The sequence below is a fragment of the Falco naumanni genome, chromosome 3, assembly GCF_017639655.2.
Source record: "Falco naumanni isolate bFalNau1 chromosome 3, bFalNau1.pat, whole genome shotgun sequence".
In the NCBI taxonomy this organism is placed as follows: domain Eukaryota; kingdom Metazoa; phylum Chordata; class Aves; order Falconiformes; family Falconidae; genus Falco; species Falco naumanni.
Genome location: NC_054056.1, coordinates 108909923 through 108929038, shown reverse-complemented (window position 1 = coordinate 108929038; position 19116 = coordinate 108909923). Strand labels below are relative to the sequence as shown.

General features: G+C 57.5%; 3 protein-coding genes across 3 annotated transcripts; all 3 read left to right on the top strand.

Moving 5' to 3' along the window:
* The first annotated feature begins 7050 nt into the window (after nucleotides 1-7050).
* Nucleotides 7051-7379, top strand: LOC121085364 (feather keratin-like). The gene has a single exon (XM_040587949.1). It carries the CDS (start codon nucleotides 7051-7053, stop codon nucleotides 7351-7353), a length of 303 nt encoding a protein of 100 aa, XP_040443883.1. The 3' UTR covers nucleotides 7354-7379.
* Nucleotides 7380-11139: 3760 nt separating this feature from the next.
* LOC121085201 (feather keratin-like) lies at nucleotides 11140-12237 on the top strand. The gene is made up of 2 exons (XM_040587632.1): nucleotides 11140-11360; nucleotides 11570-12237. The coding sequence occupies exon 2, from the start codon at nucleotides 11590-11592 to the stop codon at nucleotides 11890-11892; it is 303 nt and encodes a 100-aa protein (XP_040443566.1). The 5' UTR covers nucleotides 11140-11360; nucleotides 11570-11589; the 3' UTR covers nucleotides 11893-12237.
* Nucleotides 12238-15678: 3441 nt separating this feature from the next.
* On the top strand, nucleotides 15679-16457 carry LOC121085382 (feather keratin-like). The gene is made up of 2 exons (XM_040587994.1): nucleotides 15679-15899; nucleotides 16109-16457. The coding sequence occupies exon 2, from the start codon at nucleotides 16129-16131 to the stop codon at nucleotides 16429-16431; it is 303 nt and encodes a 100-aa protein (XP_040443928.1). The 5' UTR covers nucleotides 15679-15899; nucleotides 16109-16128; the 3' UTR covers nucleotides 16432-16457.
* The last annotated feature ends 2659 nt before the right edge of the window (nucleotides 16458-19116 follow it).

The window sequence follows — 19116 nt, the reverse complement described above, 5'->3', positions numbered from 1 at the left end:
TGGCTTGCGGACACAACCGTCCCAGCCCGCGGGAGGTGACCGAGCAGGTGCGGTTCCTGCAGCGCTGGGTGCCCGGTGCCCGGGGGCAGCGTGCCCGGGGCAGCGCTGGGTGCCCGGGGCAGCGCTGGGTGCCGGGGGCAGCGCTGGGTGCCCGGGGGAGCGCTGGGTGCCCGGGGAGCGCTGGGTGCCGGGGGCAGCGCTGGGTGCCCGGGGCAGCGCTGGGTGCCGGGGGCAGCGCTGGGTGCCGGGGGCAGCGCTGGGTGCCCGGGGAGCGCTGGGTGCCCGGGGGCAGCGCTGGGTGCCGGGGGCAGCGCTGGGTGCCGGGGGCAGCGCTGGGTGCCCGGGGCAGCGCTGGGTGCCGGGCAGCGCTGGGTGCCCGGGGAGCGCTCCCCCCGACTTGCACACCCAGTCCAATGCAGCGCACGTTCATACAGGTCAGTTGGCTGGTTCCGCCCAAAGTTGAGCCTCGTAATTAATTATCCGTTAGTTTCTTCCCCGCTTCGATTTAAAGGTACAGCGCCTTTTTAATTCACTACGCATGCTCCCTGAGCGGGGGATCTGCCTCCCTCGGGGGAGGGGGGCATTTGAGTATGAGATCACAATGATGCCGAAAAACCTCATAATGAAGAAAACTGCTAATAGACTTTTTGTACTTTTAGCAGCAAGTTATTTATTATCTGCACAGGGGAGGAGGTGGTTCACACTGCAGAAACTCGTTTCCAAGCGCAGGTGTGAAACAGGCTAATTTATACATTTGACATATATGATTGCAACATCTTCTCATACATTATCCATGTAATTACAACATTTTATGGCATATTAATAATAGGCGGACTCTAGGCGGAGCCTGGGCGGAGTTCAGGTGGAGTCTTCTCTTGGCATCTGTTTCAAGCGGGTTGTTCCAGCCTTTGGCCCACTCAGGTGGTCTTCCTCAGTTCATAAGTGACCCTGCCAGGATCTTGTACATAAAACTTGGGTTGCTACCACTTTCTTCTATTGATGTGTCAAACTTTAACTAATTTATGATTTCTAGTGCCTGTTACAGCGATTTCCCACAATGGCTTAGGCTTGGGTACAGTGGGCAAGGACAGGGCGATTCAGCACTACATGCTATGGCTCCTCAGTAACCAAGTTGAGCAATTTTGCAAGGCAGAATGGGGCTTTTACAGACCTGAGACTAATCTCAGGTGGATCTTTAGGTTTTTAGGCCTTATTCCTTTTCAGGTGAAGCTGTGGCTAGATGGTTGCATGGAGCATTTGAGTCTGTATGCATGCAAAAGTGAGCACCTAAATTTCTAACCACTGAAAGCAGGTAGCAGAACTTTTGTGATGTCCCTCACACGACTACCAGGGCAGGGTGAGAACCACACAGAGAATTCCTTCCTGGCACCTTCTTTGGGGGAGCTGTTCCTGAGTGTTTCCATGGAGCGTTTTGGCTCTGCACAAGTGCAAAAGTGAGCAGTTACTTTTCTAACCAAAGGAAGCAGGGAGCAGAACTTTTTTGCTGTCCTTCACATAGCTACTAGGGCAGACAGAATCACAGAGAGAATTCCTTCCTTGCACCTTCTCCAGGGGAGCTGTGCCTTGGTGCTTTCATGGAGCATTTGAGTCTGTACGAGTGCAAAAATGAGCACTTCAATTTCTCACCACCAAAAGCAGGGAGCAGAACTTTTGTGGTATCCTTCACATGGCTACCAGTGCAGGCTGAGAACTACAGTGAATCCCTTCCTGGCACCTTCTCTGGGGGAGGTGTGTCTTGGTCTTTTCATGGAGCATTGGTGCTCTGAACGACTGCAAAAATGAGCACTTCAATTTCTCACCACAGAAAGAAAGTTGCAGTGCTTTTGTGATGTTACTCACATTGCCACCAGGGCAGTTTGAGGAACCACCAAGAGAATTCCTTCCTGGAACCTTCTCTGGTGGAGCTGTGCACGTGTACTCCATTCAGCATTTTGGCTCTATACAAGTGCAAAAGGGAGCAGTTACTTTTCTTACCACAGAAAGCAAGGAGCAGAACTTTTGTGGTGTCTTTCACATAGCTACCAGGGCAGGGTGAGAACCACCAAGAGAATTCCTTCCTGGATCTTTCTCTGCTGGAGCTGTGCTCTGGTGGTTCCATGGAGCATTTTGGCTCTGCACAAGTGCAAAAGTGAGAAGTTACTTTTCTCACCCTAGAAAGCAGGAAGCAGAACTTTTGTGGTGTCCTTCACATGGCTACCAGGTCAGGCTGAGAATCACAGAGAGAATTCCTTCCTGACACCTTTTCCAGGGGAGCTGTGTCTTGGTCTTTTCATGGAGCATTTGAGTCTGGCACAAGTGCAAAAATGAGCACTTCAATTTCTTACCACAGAAAGAATTTTGCAGTACTTTTGAGATGTCACTCACATTGCCACCAGGGCAGATTGTGGAACAACCAAGAGAATTCCTTCCTGGCACCTTCTTTGGGAGAGCTATGGCTGGTCGGTTCCATGGAGCTTTTTTGAGTCTGTATGAGTGCAAAAGTGAGCACTACAATTTCTCACCAGAGAAAGCAGGGAGCAGAACTTTTGTGGTGTTCTTCACGTGGCTACCAGGGCATGGTGAGAACCACAGGGAGAATTGCTTCCTGGCACCATCCCTGGTGGAGCTGTGCTTGGGTGGTTCCATGGAGCATTTGGGCTCTGTATGAGTGCAAAAGTGAGCAATTACTTTTCTCACCTCAGAAAGCAGGGAGCAGAACTTTTGTGGTGTCCTTCACATGGCTACCAGGGCAGGGTGGGAACCATTAAGAGAATTCCTTCCTGGAACCTTCTCTGGTGGAGCTCTGCTTTGGTGGATTCATGGATCTTTTGGCTTTGTATGAGTGCAAAAGTGAGCAATTACTTTTCTCGCCTCAGAAAGCAGGGAGCAGAACTTTTGTGATGTCCTTCACATGGCTACCAGGGCAGGATGAGAACCACCAAGAGTATTCCTTCCTGGCATCTTCTCTGGTGGAGCTGTGCATGTGTGGTTCTATGGAGCATTTGGGCTCTGAACGAGTACAAAAGGGAGCAGTTACTTTTCTAACCAAAGAAAGCAGGAAGCAGAACTTTTGTGGTGTCCTTGACATGGCTACTAGGGCACGGTGAGAACAAGAAACAGAATTCCTTCCTGGCAGCTTCTACTCCATCCCTAAAAGCCTGCTCACTGTTCTATTGTTGCATCACTAATATCCTTCACCTTGACCACACTCCATTTCTGAAGTCCTCCTTTTTCCCAGTCTATTCCTAAATTCATTCAACACAAAGCTTCCTGTCCATCCCTAAAATCCTCCTCCTCACTGACCCTGTCCATGCTGTTAATCTTTACCCATACCCCCAACCCATACCTAAAAGCATTCCAGAACCCTGAAGGTCCATCCCTAAGTGCTTCCCCTTGACTCAGTAATCCTCAAAATTCTCTTTTTCCCCCCCCAAGATCAATCCCTGTAGTCCTTCCCTCTAAATCACTAGGTTCTCCCTAAAAGCTTTCCCACCAGGTTCCCCATCCCATCCTAAAATACTTCCTCCCACCCCGTAAGTCAGCATATACATTATTTCCCCTTGCACCATCCAGTTGGTCTAGCAAATCTTTCCTCCTGCCTCACAGTCCATTCCTAAAATCTTTATCCCTGGCCCCTGGTTCTTCCCTAAATTCTTTCTCCCCGCCCCACTCCCCATGCCTGATCCTATAATCCTTCCCCTTGCCCATGGTCCACACTTGCAGTCCTTCCCTGCAGACCTGCTACTCTGTCCCTGAAATTCTTCCTCAATTCCCCTAGTCCATCCTGCAAGGTCTTTCTCTCAGTCCCCAATGCCCCCCTGAAAATCTTTGCTCCTGCCTTCAGCCCAGCCTTATAACGCTTCACCTTGTGAATGCTCTATTCCTAAAATTACTCCCGTAATCCCCTGCTCTGACCCTGAAGTAATTTTTTCTATAGCCTCCAGTCCACCCCAAAAATCCTTCCTCCTGCTCCCTTGGCCCATCCCTAAAATCTTTCCACTTGCCCCCCGGTTCATCTCTGTCCTGGTTTCAGCAGGGATAGAGTTAATTTTCTTCTTAGTAATTAGTACAGTGCTGTCTTTCGGCTATGATGTGAGCGCAATGTTGACAGGACACTGAAGTTTTTAGTTGTTGCTGGGTGATGTTTATACTACATCAAGGACTTTTCAGTTCCTTGGGCCCTACCAGTGAGAGGGCTGGGGGTGCACGGGAAATTGGGAGGGGACACAGCCAGGGCAGGTGACCCAAGCTAGCTAGAGAGGTATTCCATTGCCATATGACATCACGCTGAGTCTATGAACTGGGGGAAGAAAAAGGAAGGGGGGACATATGGCATTATGGCGTTTCTCTTCCTGAGTAACCGTTACACGTGATGGAGCCCTGCTGTCCTGGGGATGGCCGAGCACCTGCCTGCCCATGGGAAGTGGTGAATGAATTCCTTGCTTTGCTTTGCTTGTGTGCGTGGCTTTTACTTTACCTATTAAAATGTTCTTATCTCAGCCCTTGAATTTTACATTCCTTTTCGATCCTACTTCCCATCCCTCTGGGTGGGAGAAAGTGAGCAAGTGGCTGTGTGGTGCTTGGTTGCTGGCTGAGGTTAAATCACGAAAACCTCGAAAAACCTTCCTTGGGTCATTCCCCTAACACCCCCTATATAGCTCCCAAAAATCGTTGGTCCCATTCCTAGTCCATAAAAAATAACTTTTCCCTTGACCCGGGCTAGTCCCTAAATTCGTTCCCCCAATTCATTATTCAATATCTAGAACCCTACACCCCACTAGACAGATAAAGCACTAATATCCTTCACCATGAACACAGATAATTTCTAAAGTCCTCACACTTTTTCCTAGTCCCTTGCTAAACTACAACACAAAACTTCAAGTCCATCCCTAAAAACAATCCCCGCAAAGATATTTTCCATGTCAATTGGCATACTTTCCAGGAGGATCTGCTCCACGATCCCGCCAGGCACGGAGGTGACGCTGACCGACCTGTCGTTAACCTGGGTCTTCCTCTTGACCTTTCTGAAAAGGAGGGTTACCACCTGCCAACTTGCTGTGGGGACGCTCCATCCCACTGCCCGGATCATAGACGAGGATGCTGAACACGGCTGCCCCCACAGCCTGTGAGCGCGCAAGGGGAGACAGCGTCAAAGGCTCTTCTACAAAGCTGAAGTGAACACCAGCCACGTCTCTCTCCTTGTCCACAAAGCTAGCCACTCCAACACAGAAGACAGGGAGGTCAGTCAAGCACGATTCCCTCTTGGTAAATCCATGCTGACGGCTCCTCATCACTTTCTTGTCCTTCAGCAGCTTGGCAACGCTTCCGCGGAGGATTTTCTCCATCACCTCCCCTGGCAACAAGGACAGGCTCACCAGCCTCTGCTCTCCCGCATCTTCCTTCCCGCCCTTCTGCAAGACAGGAGGCCTAAGAGCAATCTTCTAGACACCCGCAACTGCCCCCAGGAGCTATGACCTTTAAAAGATAATCGAGAGTGGCCTCCCAAGGACATCAGCCAGCTCCCCCAGCATTCGTGGCTCTGACTCATCAGCACCCAGGGACTTCCGTACATCCAGTCCCAAGGCACACCTTCCCACTCCCTTCCTCTTCCTCAGCAACAACAACGGCTCGCCCCACACACAGCCTGCAAAACGCTCATCCCGGCTCAACTGGGGCAGGCCTTGCCATTCATCGACCCTTCGGCATGCATCCACCACCACCAGGGCCTCGCTCTGCTGCGCCGTGCAGCGTGCTTACGTCCAACTCCCCTCGGCAATCTCCAAATTCTCTTTCTGCCCGTCTCACACTGTGCAGAGAAATGGCCTCCCCTCCTCGGCTTTCACCCCAAGTAAAGAGCCCAAAGGCCCTGGCTCACCAGCCTCCCCCGCCTGCCGCTCCCACTCCACCTCTGCCTCTCGCCACACTCACGGGCTCTCCAGAAATTCACCTGCCTTGGTGAGCTGGCCCACATCAAGCACTGTGGCACGCCAGACACCGGGCTGCAAACGTGCCACCACAGCTAAGGGGTTCGCTACGGAACGGGCAGCACCAGCACTGGCGGAGCCAGGCAGGGCTCCCCACGTCACAGGACCGGCGAGCTCTCAGCCAGGGCTGCCGGGATGACGGCCTGCTCTCCCAAAAAGGCCTCCTCTGCCTCTGCCCGCACCGACACCCCGAGGGACGGACCCCAGGGGGCACAGGCCCAGACACGCAGACCCCTTTCTCCCAGCTACAACCTTACAAGCAAGGCGGGCACCAAGGCACGCACAGAGCACGCTCAGTGGCAAAGGCCAGGCCTCAAGGCAGGCTTAGCAAGCTGGCAGCAAGGCAGGCACGGAGCAAATGCCACTGAGGGGGCTGCCACTCCTGCCCGCAACAGCAGAAAGCCCAGACCAACCTTCCGGGGCTGCGAGGAAAAGGAGCCCCTCCTTCCCAGCGCACCCACAAAACACACCACACGAGTGCCACAGCATGACCTCACTGACGACACCCCACCGCTCCTAGGCTTCGGACACATGTTCTGCATGCCCTGACACGCGCCATCAACACCAAGCCTTTGGCCTCTAATATCTGCACTTCAAAGCTGCCGCCAGGCCCAAGTGGACATGTCCTCAAGTGGAGGACACTGCATTGCAGAACTGTGGGGGAAAAACGCACCCCACCTCATTACTCACCAGGCTGTGGCACGCAACAGCTTCTTGCTGCAAAACACCGCGTTGTGCAAAGGCTGTCCCGCCCCTCAGGGTCCAGCATAAAAGCTGGCCCAGCACCTCTCTCTCTCACACGCTGCTCCTGGTGCCTTCTCCTCCACGGTCAACAAGGTGAGCCTGAAGCCCCTTCCCCTCCTTCTCCTGCCCCACACGCCCCGTCTCTTCCAGCACGCGCTGCCTCCAGACTCAGCAGCGCCGACGCCTCCCCACCGCCGCGCTCCCCGCAGCCCCACACCGCGCCTCCACATTCCCCTGCCCTCCTGTAACGCCACCCCTCGCGCCCCCACCACCCTCCGCTTCCTCAACACCCTCTCTTACAGGGACACTCCACACCACAGACATGGCCTGCAACAACCTCTGCAGCCCCTGCGGACCCACCCCGCTGGCTAACAGCTGCAACGAGCCCTGCGTCAGGCAGTGCGAAGAATCCCGCGTCGTCATCCAGCCTCCCGCCGTGCTGGTCACCCTGCCGGGACCCATCCTCAGCTCCTTCCCCCAGAGCACCGCCGTCGGATCGTCCTCATCGGCTGCCGTGGGCAACATCCTCAGCTCCCAGGGAGTGCCCGTCTCCTCCGGCGGCTTCGGCTATGGCTTCGGAGGCCTGGGCTGCTACGGTGCCAGAAGAGCCTGCCTGCCCTGCTAAGGGCTCCTTACACCACCCCTGATACCAGCCAACCACACGTTAGAAGCCAAGTCACGGATTGAGGACCTACCTTCAGGCTCCTGCTGCCGCATGGGCTCGCCGTCCGTGGCTCCTCCGCCCCTCAAGGCACAAAGCAAGCAGCGAAGGGGCCAGCCCGCGGTGCCTGGAAACATGAGCTACCTACCTCCTCCTCTTCTCCCACTGTCTTCTTTGCATCGCCCCTACAGCTACATCCGGTACTCTTTGCTGCAAACACCTTCTCACAAGCCAAAGACCACCGAGGCACCTCCGCCGCGCTGCTCCCACTGCAAGGCAGGAAGACCTCGGTGCTCTGGAAAAGTCTACTGCAAGGAAAGGAGCCCTCGGCTGACGGCCGCCCTACTTGCACCTCAGACCCGCTCCCTTCCCCTTGGTGCTCCTGCCATTTCACTCCTTTGCCTCAATAAAGTTCTCCCGCATGCCAGCCTCAGGTGCCTCCTCTTCCTTTCTTCTAAGGCTCTTCCAGCCTCACCCGGCACAGAACCGGGACTCAAGAGGCCATCGGGGTGGGTGGACAAGGACCACAAGACCTCTCTTAGGAAGTATCGCTGCAGCAACACCACCTGCTGGCAAGCCGGTGGGCTTCCAGCCCGTGACACAAGCCCTTCACTTGCCCAAACAAAGGCTTGGACACGCTAATGCACTTCCACCCATGCCTCTGACGCAAGCTCCTCCTGTGCGCTGGGTTCACTTTGGCTGGATGCCAGGTGCCCGCCAAGCCGCTCTATCACTCCCCCTCCTCAACTGGAAAGGGGAGAGAGAACACAACAAAACGGTTTGCGGGTCGAGGTAAGAACAGGGAGGGGATAGAGTCGTCAAAGGGTTTGGGTTGGAAGGGACCTTCAAGATCATCTAGCTCCAAGCCCTCTGCCGTGGGCAGGGACGCCTTCCACCACACCAGCTTGCTCAAAGCACCGTCCAGCCTGGCCTTGAACAGCTCCAGGCAGGGGGCAGCCACAGCTGCTCTAGGCAACTTCTTCCAGCATCTCACCGACCTCACGGGAAAGAATTTCTTTCTCATATCTAACCTAAAGCTACCCTCTCTCAGGTTAAATCCGTTACCTGTCGTCTTATCACTACACTCCCTGGTCAGGAGGCCCTCCCCATCTTTCCTTGAGGGCCCCCTCAAAGTACCGCGTGGCCGCTGCAAGGTCTCCACAAAGCCTCCTCTTCTCCCGGCTAAACGATCCCAACTCTCTCAGCCTGTCTGCAAAGGGGAGGTGCTGCACCTCCTCCTCATCTTTGTGGCCCTCCTCTGGACCCGCTCGAGCAGGTCCACGCCTTTCTCATGCTGGGGGCCTTCAGAGCCGAATGCAGTACTCCACTCTCACCAGAGCCGAGTAGGGAGGGAGAATCACCTCCCTCGACCTGCCGGCCACGCTGCTTTTGACGCAACCTGGCATACGACTGGCTTTCTGGGCTCCGCGCGAACGTTGCCGGCTCATACTCAGTTCTCCATTCACCAATACCGCCAAGTCCTTCTCCGCAGGGCTGCTCTCAATGCACTCGCCGCCCGGCCTGCAGCCATCTTTGGGATTGCCCCTGGCACTTGGCCTTGTGGCACTCCACGAGCTTTGCACGGGCCCACCTCCCAAGCCTGCCACGGTCCCTCTGGATGGCATCCCTTCCCTCTAGAGCATCAACCGCAACACTCAGCTTGGCGTCATCCGCAAACTTGCCGAGGCTGCACACTCCAGCCCACTGTCCGTGGCCCTAACAAAGATGTTAAATCATACTGGCCCCAGCACGGACCCCTGAGGGACACCACTCATCACTGGGCTCCACTCGGACATCGAGCCTTTCATTGCAACTCATTGAGAGCACCCATCCAGCCAATCACACACCGAGCGGTCCACCCACCAAGTCCGCATCTCTCCATTTTAGAGACAAGGATGTTGCGCGGGACAGTATCAAATGCTCTGCACAAGTCCAGGGACGTGACGCCAGTCGCTCTTCCCTTACCCACCAATGCCTTAATCCTGTCATAGAAGGCCACCCCATTTGTCAGGCACGCTTTGCCCTCTGTGAAGCCATGTTGGCCGTCAGCAGTCACGCCTCCCTTTTCCAGGTGCCTTGGCATACTTTCCAGGAGGATCTGCTCCACGATCCCGCCAGGCACGGAGGTGACGCTGACCGACCTGTCGTTAACCTGGGTCTTCCTCTTGACCTTTCTGAAAAGGAGGGTTACCACCTGCCAACTTGCTGTGGGGACGCTCCATCCCACTGCCCGGATCATAGACGAGGATGCTGAACACGGCTGCCCCCACAGCCTGTGAGCGCGCAAGGGGAGACAGCGTCAAAGGCTCTTCTACAAAGCTGAAGTGAACACCAGCCACGTCTCTCTCCTTGTCCACAAAGCTAGCCACTCCAACACAGAAGACAGGGAGGTCAGTCAAGCACGATTCCCTCTTGGTAAATCCATGCTGACGGCTCCTCATCACTTTCTTGTCCTTCAGCAGCTTGGCAACGCTTCCACGGAGGATTTTCTCCATCACCTCCCCTGGCAACAAGGACAGGCTCACCAGCCTCTGCTCTCCCGCATCTTCCTTCCTGCCCTTCTGCAAGACAGGAGGCCTAAGAGCAATCTTCTAGACACCCGCAACTGCCCCCAGGAGCTATGACCTTTAAAAGATAATCGAGAGTGGCCTCCCAAGGACATCAGCCAGCTCCCCCAGCATTCGTGGCTCTGACTCATCAGCACCCAGGGACTTCCGTACATCCAGTCCCAAGGCACACCTTCCCACTCCCTTCCTCTTCCTCAGCAACAACAACGGCTCGCCCCACACACAGCCTGCAAAACGCTCATCCCGGCTCAACTGGGGCAGGCCTTGCCATTCATCGACCCTTCGGCATGCATCCACCACCACCAGGGCCTCGCTCTGCTGCGCCGTGCAGCGTGCTTACGTCCAACTCCCCTCGGCAATCTCCAAATTCTCTTTCTGCCCGTCTCACACTGTGCAGAGAAATGGCCTCCCCTCCTCGGCTTTCACCCCAAGTAAAGAGCCCAAAGGCCCTGGCTCACCAGCCTCCCCCGCCTGCCGCTCCCACTCCACCTCTGCCTCTCGCCACACTCACGGGCTCTCCAGAAATTCACCTGCCTTGGTGAGCTGGCCCACATCAAGCACTGTGGCACGCCAGACACCAGGCTGCAAACGTGCCACCACAGCTAAGGGGTTCGCTACAGAACGGGCAGCACCAGCACTGGCGGAGCCAGGCAGGGCTCCCCACGTCACAGGACCGGCGAGCTCTCAGCCAGGGCTGCCGGGATGACGGCCTGCTCTCCCAAAAAGGCCTCCTCTGCCTCTGCCCGCACCGACACCCCGAGGGACGGACCCCAGGGGGCACAGGCCCAGACACGCAGACCCCTTTCTCCCAGCTACAACCTTACAAGCAAGGTGGGCACCAAGGCACGCACAGAGCACGCTCAGTGGCAAAGGCCAGGCCTCAAGGCAGGCTTAGCAAGCTGGCAGCAAGGCAGGCACGGAGCAAATGCCACTGAGGGGGCTGCCACTCCTGCCCGCAACAGCAGAAAGCCCAGACCAACCTTCCGGGGCTGCGAGGAAAAGGAGCCCCTCCTTCCCAGCGCACCCACAAAACACACCACACGAGTGCCACAGCATGACCTCACTGACGACACCCCACCCCTCCTAGGCTTCGGACACATGTTCTGCATGCCCTGACACGCGCCATCAACACCAAGCCTTTGGCCTCTAATATCTGCACATCAAAGCTGCCGCCAGGCCCAAGTGGACATGTCCTCAAGTGGAGGACACTGCATTGCAGAACTGCGGGGGAAAAACGCACCCCACCTCATTACTCACCAGGCTGTGGCACGCAACAGCTTCTTGCTGCAAAACACCGCGTTGTGCAAAGGCTGTCCCGCCCCTCAGGGTCCAGCATAAAAGCTGGCCCAGCACCTCTCTCTCTCACACGCTGCTCCTGGTGCCTTCTCCTCCACGGTCAACAAGGTGAGCCTGAAGCCCCTTCCCCTCCTTCTCCTGCCCCACACGCCCCGTCTCTTCCAGCACACGCTGCCTCCAGACTCAGCAGCGCCGACGCCTCCCCACCGCCGCGCTCCCTGCAGCCCCACACCGCGCCTCCACATTCCCCTGCCCTCCTGTAACGCCACCCCTCGCGCCCCCACCACCCTCCGCTTCCTCAACACCCTCTCGTACAGGGCCCCTCCACACCACAGACATGGCCTGCAACAACTTCTGCAGCCCCTGCGGACCCACCCCGCTGGCTAACAGCTGCAACGAGCCCTGCGTCAGGCAGTGCGAAGAATCCCGCGTCGTCATCCAGCCTCCCGCCGTGCTGGTCACCCTGCCGGGACCCATCCTCAGCTCCTTCCCCCAGAGCACCGCCGTCGGATCGTCCTCATCGGCTGCCGTGGGCAACATCCTCAGCTCCCAGGGAGTGCCCGTCTCCTCCGGTGGCTTCGGCTATGGCTTCGGAGGCCTGGGCTGCTACGGTGCCAGAAGAGCCTGCCTGCCCTGCTAAGGGCTCCTTACACCACCCCTGATACCAGCCAACCACACGCTAGAAGCCAAGTCACGGATTGAGGACCTACCTTCAGGCTCCTGCTGCCGCATGGGCTCGCCGTCCGTGGCTCCTCCGCCCCTCAAGGCACAAAGCAAGCAGCGAAGGGGCCAGCCCGCGGTGCCTGGAAACATGAGCTACCTACCTCCTCCTCTTCTCCCACTGTCTTCTTTGCATCGCCCCTACAGCTACATCCGGTACTCTCTGCTGCAAACACCTTCTCACAAGCCAAAGACCACCGAGGCACCTCCGCCGCGCTGCTCCCCCTGCAAGGCAGGAAGACCTCGGTGCTCTGGAAAAGTCTACTGCAAGGAAAGGAGCCCTCGGCTGACGGCCGCCCTACTTGCACCTCAGACCCGCTCCCTTCCCCTTAGTGCTCCTGCCATTTCACTCCTTTGCCTCAATAAAGTTCTCCCGCATGCCAGCCTCAGGTGCCTCCTCTTCCTTTCTTCTAAGGCTCTTCCAGCCTCACCCGGCACAGAACCGGGACTCAAGAGGCCATCGGGGTGGGTGGACAAGGACCACAAGACCTCTCTTAGGAAGTATCGCCGCAGCAACACCACCTGCTGGCAAGCCGGTGGGCTTCCAGCCCGTGACACAAGCCCTTCACTTGCCCAAACAAAGGCTTGGACACGCTAATGCACTTCCACCCATGCCTCTGACGCAAGCTCCTCCTGTGCGCTGGGTTCACTTTGGCTGGATGCCAGGTGCCCGCCAAGCCGCTCTATCACTCCCCCTCCTCAACTGGAAAGGGGAGAGAGAACACCACAAAACAGTTTGCGGGTCGAGGTAAGAACAGGGAGGGGATAGAGTCGTCAAAGGGTTTGGGTTGGAAGGGACCTTCAAGATCATCTAGCTCCAAGCCCTCTGCCGTGGGCAGGGACGCCTTCCACCACACCAGCTTGCTCAAAGCACCGTCCAGCCTGGCCTTGAACAGCTCCAGGCAGGGGGCAGCCACAGCTGCTCTAGGCAACTTCTTCCAGCATCTCACCGACCTCACGGGAAAGAATTTCTTTCTCATATCTAACCTAAAGCTACCCTCTCTCAGGTTAAATCCGTTACCTGTCGTCTTATCACTACACTCCCTGGTCAGGAGGCCCTCCCCATCTTTCCTTGAGGGCCCCCTCAAAGTACCGCGTGGCCGCTGCAAGGTCTCCACAAAGCCTCCTCTTCTCCCGGCTAAACGATCCCAACTCTCTCAGCCTGTCTGCAAAGGGGAGGTGCTGCACCTCCTCCTCATCTTTGTGGCCCTCCTCTGGACCCGCTCGAGCAGGTCCACGCCTTTCTCATGCTGGGGGCCTTCAGAGCCGAATGCAGTACTCCACTCTCACCAGAGCCGAGTAGGGAGGGAGAATCACCTCCCTCGACCTGCCGGCCACGCTGCTTTTGACGCAACCTGGCATACGACTGGCTTTCTGGGCTCCGCGCGAACGTTGCCGGCTCATACTCAGTTCTCCATTCACCAATACCGCCAAGTCCTTCTCCGCAGGGCTGCTCTCAATGCACTCGCCGCCCGGCCTGCAGCCATCTTTGGGATTGCCCCTGGCACTTGGCCTTGTGGCACTCCACGAGCTTTGCACGGGCCCACCTCCCAAGCCTGCCACGGTCCCTCTGGATGGCATCCCTTCCCTCTAGAGCATCAACCGCAACACTCAGCTTGGCGTCATCCGCAAACTTGCCGAGGCTGCACACTCCAGCCCACTGTCCGTGGCCCTAACAAAGATGTTAAATCATACTGGCCCCAGCACAGACCCCTGAGGGACACCACTCATCACTGGGCTCCACTCGGACATCGAGCCTTTCATTGCAACTCATTGAGAGCACCCATCCAGCCAATCACACACCGAGCGGTCCACCCACCAAGTCCGCATCTCTCCATTTTAGAGACAAGGATGTTGCGCGGGACAGTATCAAATGCTCTGCACAAGTCCAGGGACGTGACGCCAGTCGCTCTTCCCTTACCCACCAATGCCTTAATCCTGTCATAGAAGGCCACCCCATTTGTCAGGCACGCTTTGCCCTCTGTGAAGCCATGTTGGCCGTCAGCAGTCACGCCTCCCTTTTCCAGGTGCCTTGGCATACTTTCCAGGAGGATCTGCTCCACGATCCCGCCAGGCACGGAGGTGACGCTGACCGACCTGTCGTTAACCTGGGTCTTCCTCTTGACCTTTCTGAAAAGGAGGGTTACCACCTGCCAACTTGCTGTGGGGACGCTCCATCCCACTGCCCGGATCATAGACGAGGATGCTGAACACGGCTGCCCCCACAGCCTGTGAGCGCGCAAGGGGAGACAGCGTCAAAGGCTCTTCTACAAAGCTGAAGTGAACACCAGCCACGTCTCTCTCCTTGTCCACAAAGCTAGCCACTCCAACACAGAAGACAGGGAGGTCAGTCAAGCACGATTCCCTCTTGGTAAATCCATGCTGACGGCTCCTCATCACTTTCTTGTCCTTCAGCAGCTTGGCAACGCTTCCGCGGAGGATTTTCTCCATCACCTCCCCTGGCAACAAGGACAGGCTCACCAGCCTCTGCTCTCCCGCATCTTCCTTCCCGCCCTTCTGCAAGACAGGAGGCCTAAGAGCAATCTTCTAGACACCCGCAACTGCCCCCAGGAGCTATGACCTTTAAAAGATAATCGAGAGTGGCCTCCCAAGGACATCAGCCAGCTCCCCCAGCATTCGTGGCTCTGACTCATCAGCACCCAGGGACTTCCGTACATCCAGTCCCAAGGCACACCTTCCCACTCCCTTCCTCTTCCTCAGCAACAACAACGGCTCGCCCCACACACAGCCTGCAAAACGCTCATCCCGGCTCAACTGGGGCAGGCCTTGCCATTCATCGACCCTTCGGCATGCATCCACCACCACCAGGGCCTCGCTCTGCTGCGCCGTGCAGCGTGCTTACGTCCAACTCCCCTCGGCAATCTCCAAATTCTCTTTCTGCCCGTCTCACACTGTGCAGAGAAATGGCCTCCCCTCCTTGGCTTTCACCCCAAGTAAAGAGCCCAAAGGCCCTGGCTCACCAGCCTCCCCCGCCTGCCGCTCCCACTCCACCTCTGCCTCTCGCCACACTCACGGGCTCTCCAGAAATTCACCTGCCTTCGTGAGCTGGCCCACATCAAGCACTGTGGCACGCCAGACACAAGGCTGCAAACGTGCCACCACAGCTAAGGGGTTCGCTACGGAACGGGCAGCACCAGCACTGGCGGAGCCAGGCAGGGCTCCCCACGTCACAGGACCGGCGAGCTCTCAGCCAGGGCTGCCGGGATGACGGCCTGCTCTCCCAAAAAGGCCTCCTCTGCCTCTGCCCGCACCGACACCCCGAGGGACGGACCCCGGGGGGCACAGGCCCAGACACGCAGACCCCTTTCTCCCAGCTACAACCTTACAAGCAAGGCGGGCACCAAGGCACGCACAGAGCACGCTCAGTGGCAAAGGCCAGGCCTCAAGGCAGGCTTAGCAAGCTGGCAGCAAGGCAGGCACGGAGCAAATGCCACTGAGGGGGCTGCCACTCCTGCCCGCAACAGCAGAAAGCCCAGACCAACCTTCCGGGGCTGCGAGGAAAAGGAGCCCCTCCTTCCCAGCGCACCCACAAAACACACCACACGAGTGCCACAGCATGACCTCACTGACGACACCCCACCCCTCCTAGGCTTAGGACACATGTTCTGCATGCCCTGAGACGTGCCATCAACACCAAGCCTTTGGCCTCTAATATCTGCACATCAAAGCTGCCGCCAGGCCCAAGTGGACATGTCCTCAAGTGGAGGACACTGCATTGCAGAACTGCGGGGGAAAAACGCACCCCACCTCATTACTCACCAGGCTGTGGCACGCAACAGCTTCTTGCTGCAAAACACCGCGTTGTGCAAAGGCTGTCCCGCCCCTCAGGGTCCAGCATAAAAGCTGGCCCAGCACCTCTCTCTCTCACACGCTGCTCCTGGTGCCTTCTCCTCCACGGTCAACAAGGTGAGCCTGAAGCCCCTTCCCCTCCTTCTCCTGCCCCACACGCCCCGTCTCTTCCAGCACACGCTGCCTCCAGACTCAGCAGCGCCGATGCCTCCCCACCGCCGCGCTCGCCGCAGCCCCACACCGCGCCTCCACATTCCCCTGCCCTCCTGTAACGCCACCCCTCGCGCCCCCACCACCCTCCGCTTCCTCAACACCCTCTCTTACAGGGCCCCTCCACACCACAGACATGGCCTGCAACAACTTCTGCAGCCCCTGCGGACCCACCCCGCTGGCTAACAGCTGCAACGAGCCCTGCGTCAGGCAGTGCGAAGAATCCCGCGTCGTCATCCAGCCTCCTGCCGTGCTGGTCACCCTGCCGGGACCCATCCTCAGCTCCTTCCCCCAGAGCACCGCCGTCGGATCGTCCTCATCGGCTGCCGTGGGCAACATCCTCAGCTCCCAGGGAGTGCCCGTCTCCTCCGGCGGCTTCGGCTATGGCTTCGGAGGCCTGGGCTGCTACGGTGCCAGAAGAGCCTGCCTGCCCTGCTAAGGGCTCCTTACACCACCCCTGATACCAGCCAACCACACGTTAGAAGCCAAGTCACGGATTGAGGACCTACCTTCAGGCTCCTGCTGCCGCATGGGCTCGCCGTCCGTGGCTCCTCCGCCCCTCAAGGCACAAAGCAAGCAGCGAAGGGGCCAGCCCGCGGTGCCTGGAAACATGAGCTACCTACCTCCTCCTCTTCTCCCACTGTCTTCTTTGCATCGCCCCTACAGCTACATCCGGTACTCTCTGCTGCAAACACCTTCTCACAAGCCAAAGACCACCGAGGCACCTCCGCCGCGCTGCTCCCCCTGCAAGGCAGGAAGACCTCGGTGCTCTGGAAAAGTCTACTGCAAGGAAAGGAGCCCTCGGCTGACGGCCGCCCTACTTGCACCTCAGACCCGCTCCCTTCCCCTTGGTGCTCCTGCCATTTCACTCCTTTGCCTCAATAAAGTTCTCCCGCATGCCAGCCTCAGGTGCCTCCTCTTCCTTTCTTCTAAGGCTCTTCCAGCCTCACCCGGCACAGAACCGGGACTCAAGAGGCCATCGGGGTGGGTGGACAAGGACCACAAGACCTCTCTTAGGAAGTATCGCCGCAGCAACACCACCTGCTGGCAAGCCGGTGGGCTTCCAGCCCGTGACACAAGCCCTTCACTTGCCCAAACAAAGGCTTGGACACGCTAATGCACTTCCACCCATGCCTCTGACGCAAGCTCCTCCTGTGCGCTGGGTTCACTTTGGCTGGATGCCAGGTGCCCGCCAAGCCGCTCTATCACTCCCCCTCCTCAACTGGAAAGGGGAGAGAGAACACCACAAAACGGTTTGCGGGTCGAGGTAAGAACAGGGAGGGGATAGAGTCGTCAAAGGGTTTGGGTTGGAAGGGACCTTCAAGATCATCTAGCTCCAAGCCCTCTGCCGTGGGCAGGGACGCCTTCCACCACACCAGCTTGCTCAAAGCACCGTCCAGCCTGGCCTTGAACAGCTCCAGGCAGGGGGCAGCCACAGCTGCTCTAGGCAACTTCTTCCAGCATCTCACCGACCTCACGGGAAAGAATTTCTTTCTCATATCTAACCTAAAGCTACCCTCTCTCAGGTTAAATCCGTTACCTGTCGTCTTATCACTACACTCCCTGGTCAGGAGGCCCTCCCCATCTTTCCTTGAGGGCCCCCTCAAAGTACCGCGTGGCCGCTGCAAGGTCTCCACAAAGCCTCCTCTTCTCCCGGCTAAACGATCCCAACTCTCTCAGCCTGTCTGCAAAGGGGAGGTGCTGCACCTCCTCCTCATCTTTGTGGCCCTCCTCTGGACCCGCTCGAGCAGGTCCACGCCTTTCTCATGCTGGGGGCCTTCAGAGCCGAATGCAGTACTCCACTCTCACCAGAGCCGAGTAGGGAGGGAGAATCACCTCCCTCGACCTGCCGGCCACGCTGCTTTTGACGCAACCTGGCATACGACTGGCTTTCTGGGCTCCGCGCGAACGTTGCCGGCTCATACTCAGTTCTCCATTCACCAATACCGCCAAGTCCTTCTCCGCAGGGCTGCTCTCAATGCACTCGCCGCCCGGCCTGCAGCCGTCTTTGGGATTGCCCCTGGCACTTGGCCTTGTGGCACTCCACGAGCTTTGCACGGGCCCACCTCCCAAGCCTGCCACGGTCCCTCTGGATGGCATCCCTTCCCTCTAGAGCATCAACCGCAACACTCAGCTTGGCGTCATCCGCAAACTTGCCGAGGCTGCACACTCCAGCCCACTGTCCGTGGCCCTAACAAAGATGTTAAATCATACTGGCCCCAGCACGGACCCCTGAGGGACACCACTCATCACTGGGCTCCACTCGGACATCGAGCCTTTCATTGCAACTCATTGAGAGCACCCATCCAGCCAATCACACACCGAGCGGTCCACCCACCAAGTCCGCATCTCTCCATTTTAGAGACAAGGATGTTGCGCGGGACAGTATCAAATGCTCTGCACAAGTCCAGGGACGTGACGCCAGTCGCTCTTCCCTTACCCACCAATGCCTTAATCCTGTCATAGAAGGCCACCCCATTTGTCAGGCACGCTTTGCCCTCTGTGAAGCCATGTTGGCCGTCAGCAGTCACGCCTCCCTTTTCCAGGTGCCTTGGCATACTTTCCAGGAGGATCTGCTCCACGATCCCGCCAGGCACGGAGGTGACGCTGACCGACCTGTCGTTAACCTGGGTCTTCCTCTTGACCTTTCTGAAAAGGAGGGTTACCACCTGCCAACTTGCTGTGGGGACGCTCCATCCCACTGCCCGGATCATAGACGAGGATGCTGAACACGGCTGCCCCCACAGCCTGTGAGCGCGCAAGGGGAGACAGCGTCAAAGGCTCTTCTACAAAGCTGAAGTGAACACCAGCCACGTCTCTCTCCTTGTCCACAAAGCTAGCCACTCCAACACAGAAGACAGGGAGGTCAGTCAAGCACGATTCCCTCTTGGTAAATCCATGCTGACGGCTCCTCATCACTTTCTTGTCCTTCAGCAGCTTGGCAACGCTTCCGCGGAGGATTTTCTCCATCACCTCCCCTGGCAACAAGGACAGGCTCACCAGCCTCTGCTCTCCCGCATCTTCCTTCCCGCCCTTCTGCAAGACAGGAGGCCTAAGAGCAATCTTCTAGACACCCGCAACTGCCCCCAGGAGCTATGACCTTTAAAAGATAATCGAGAGTGGC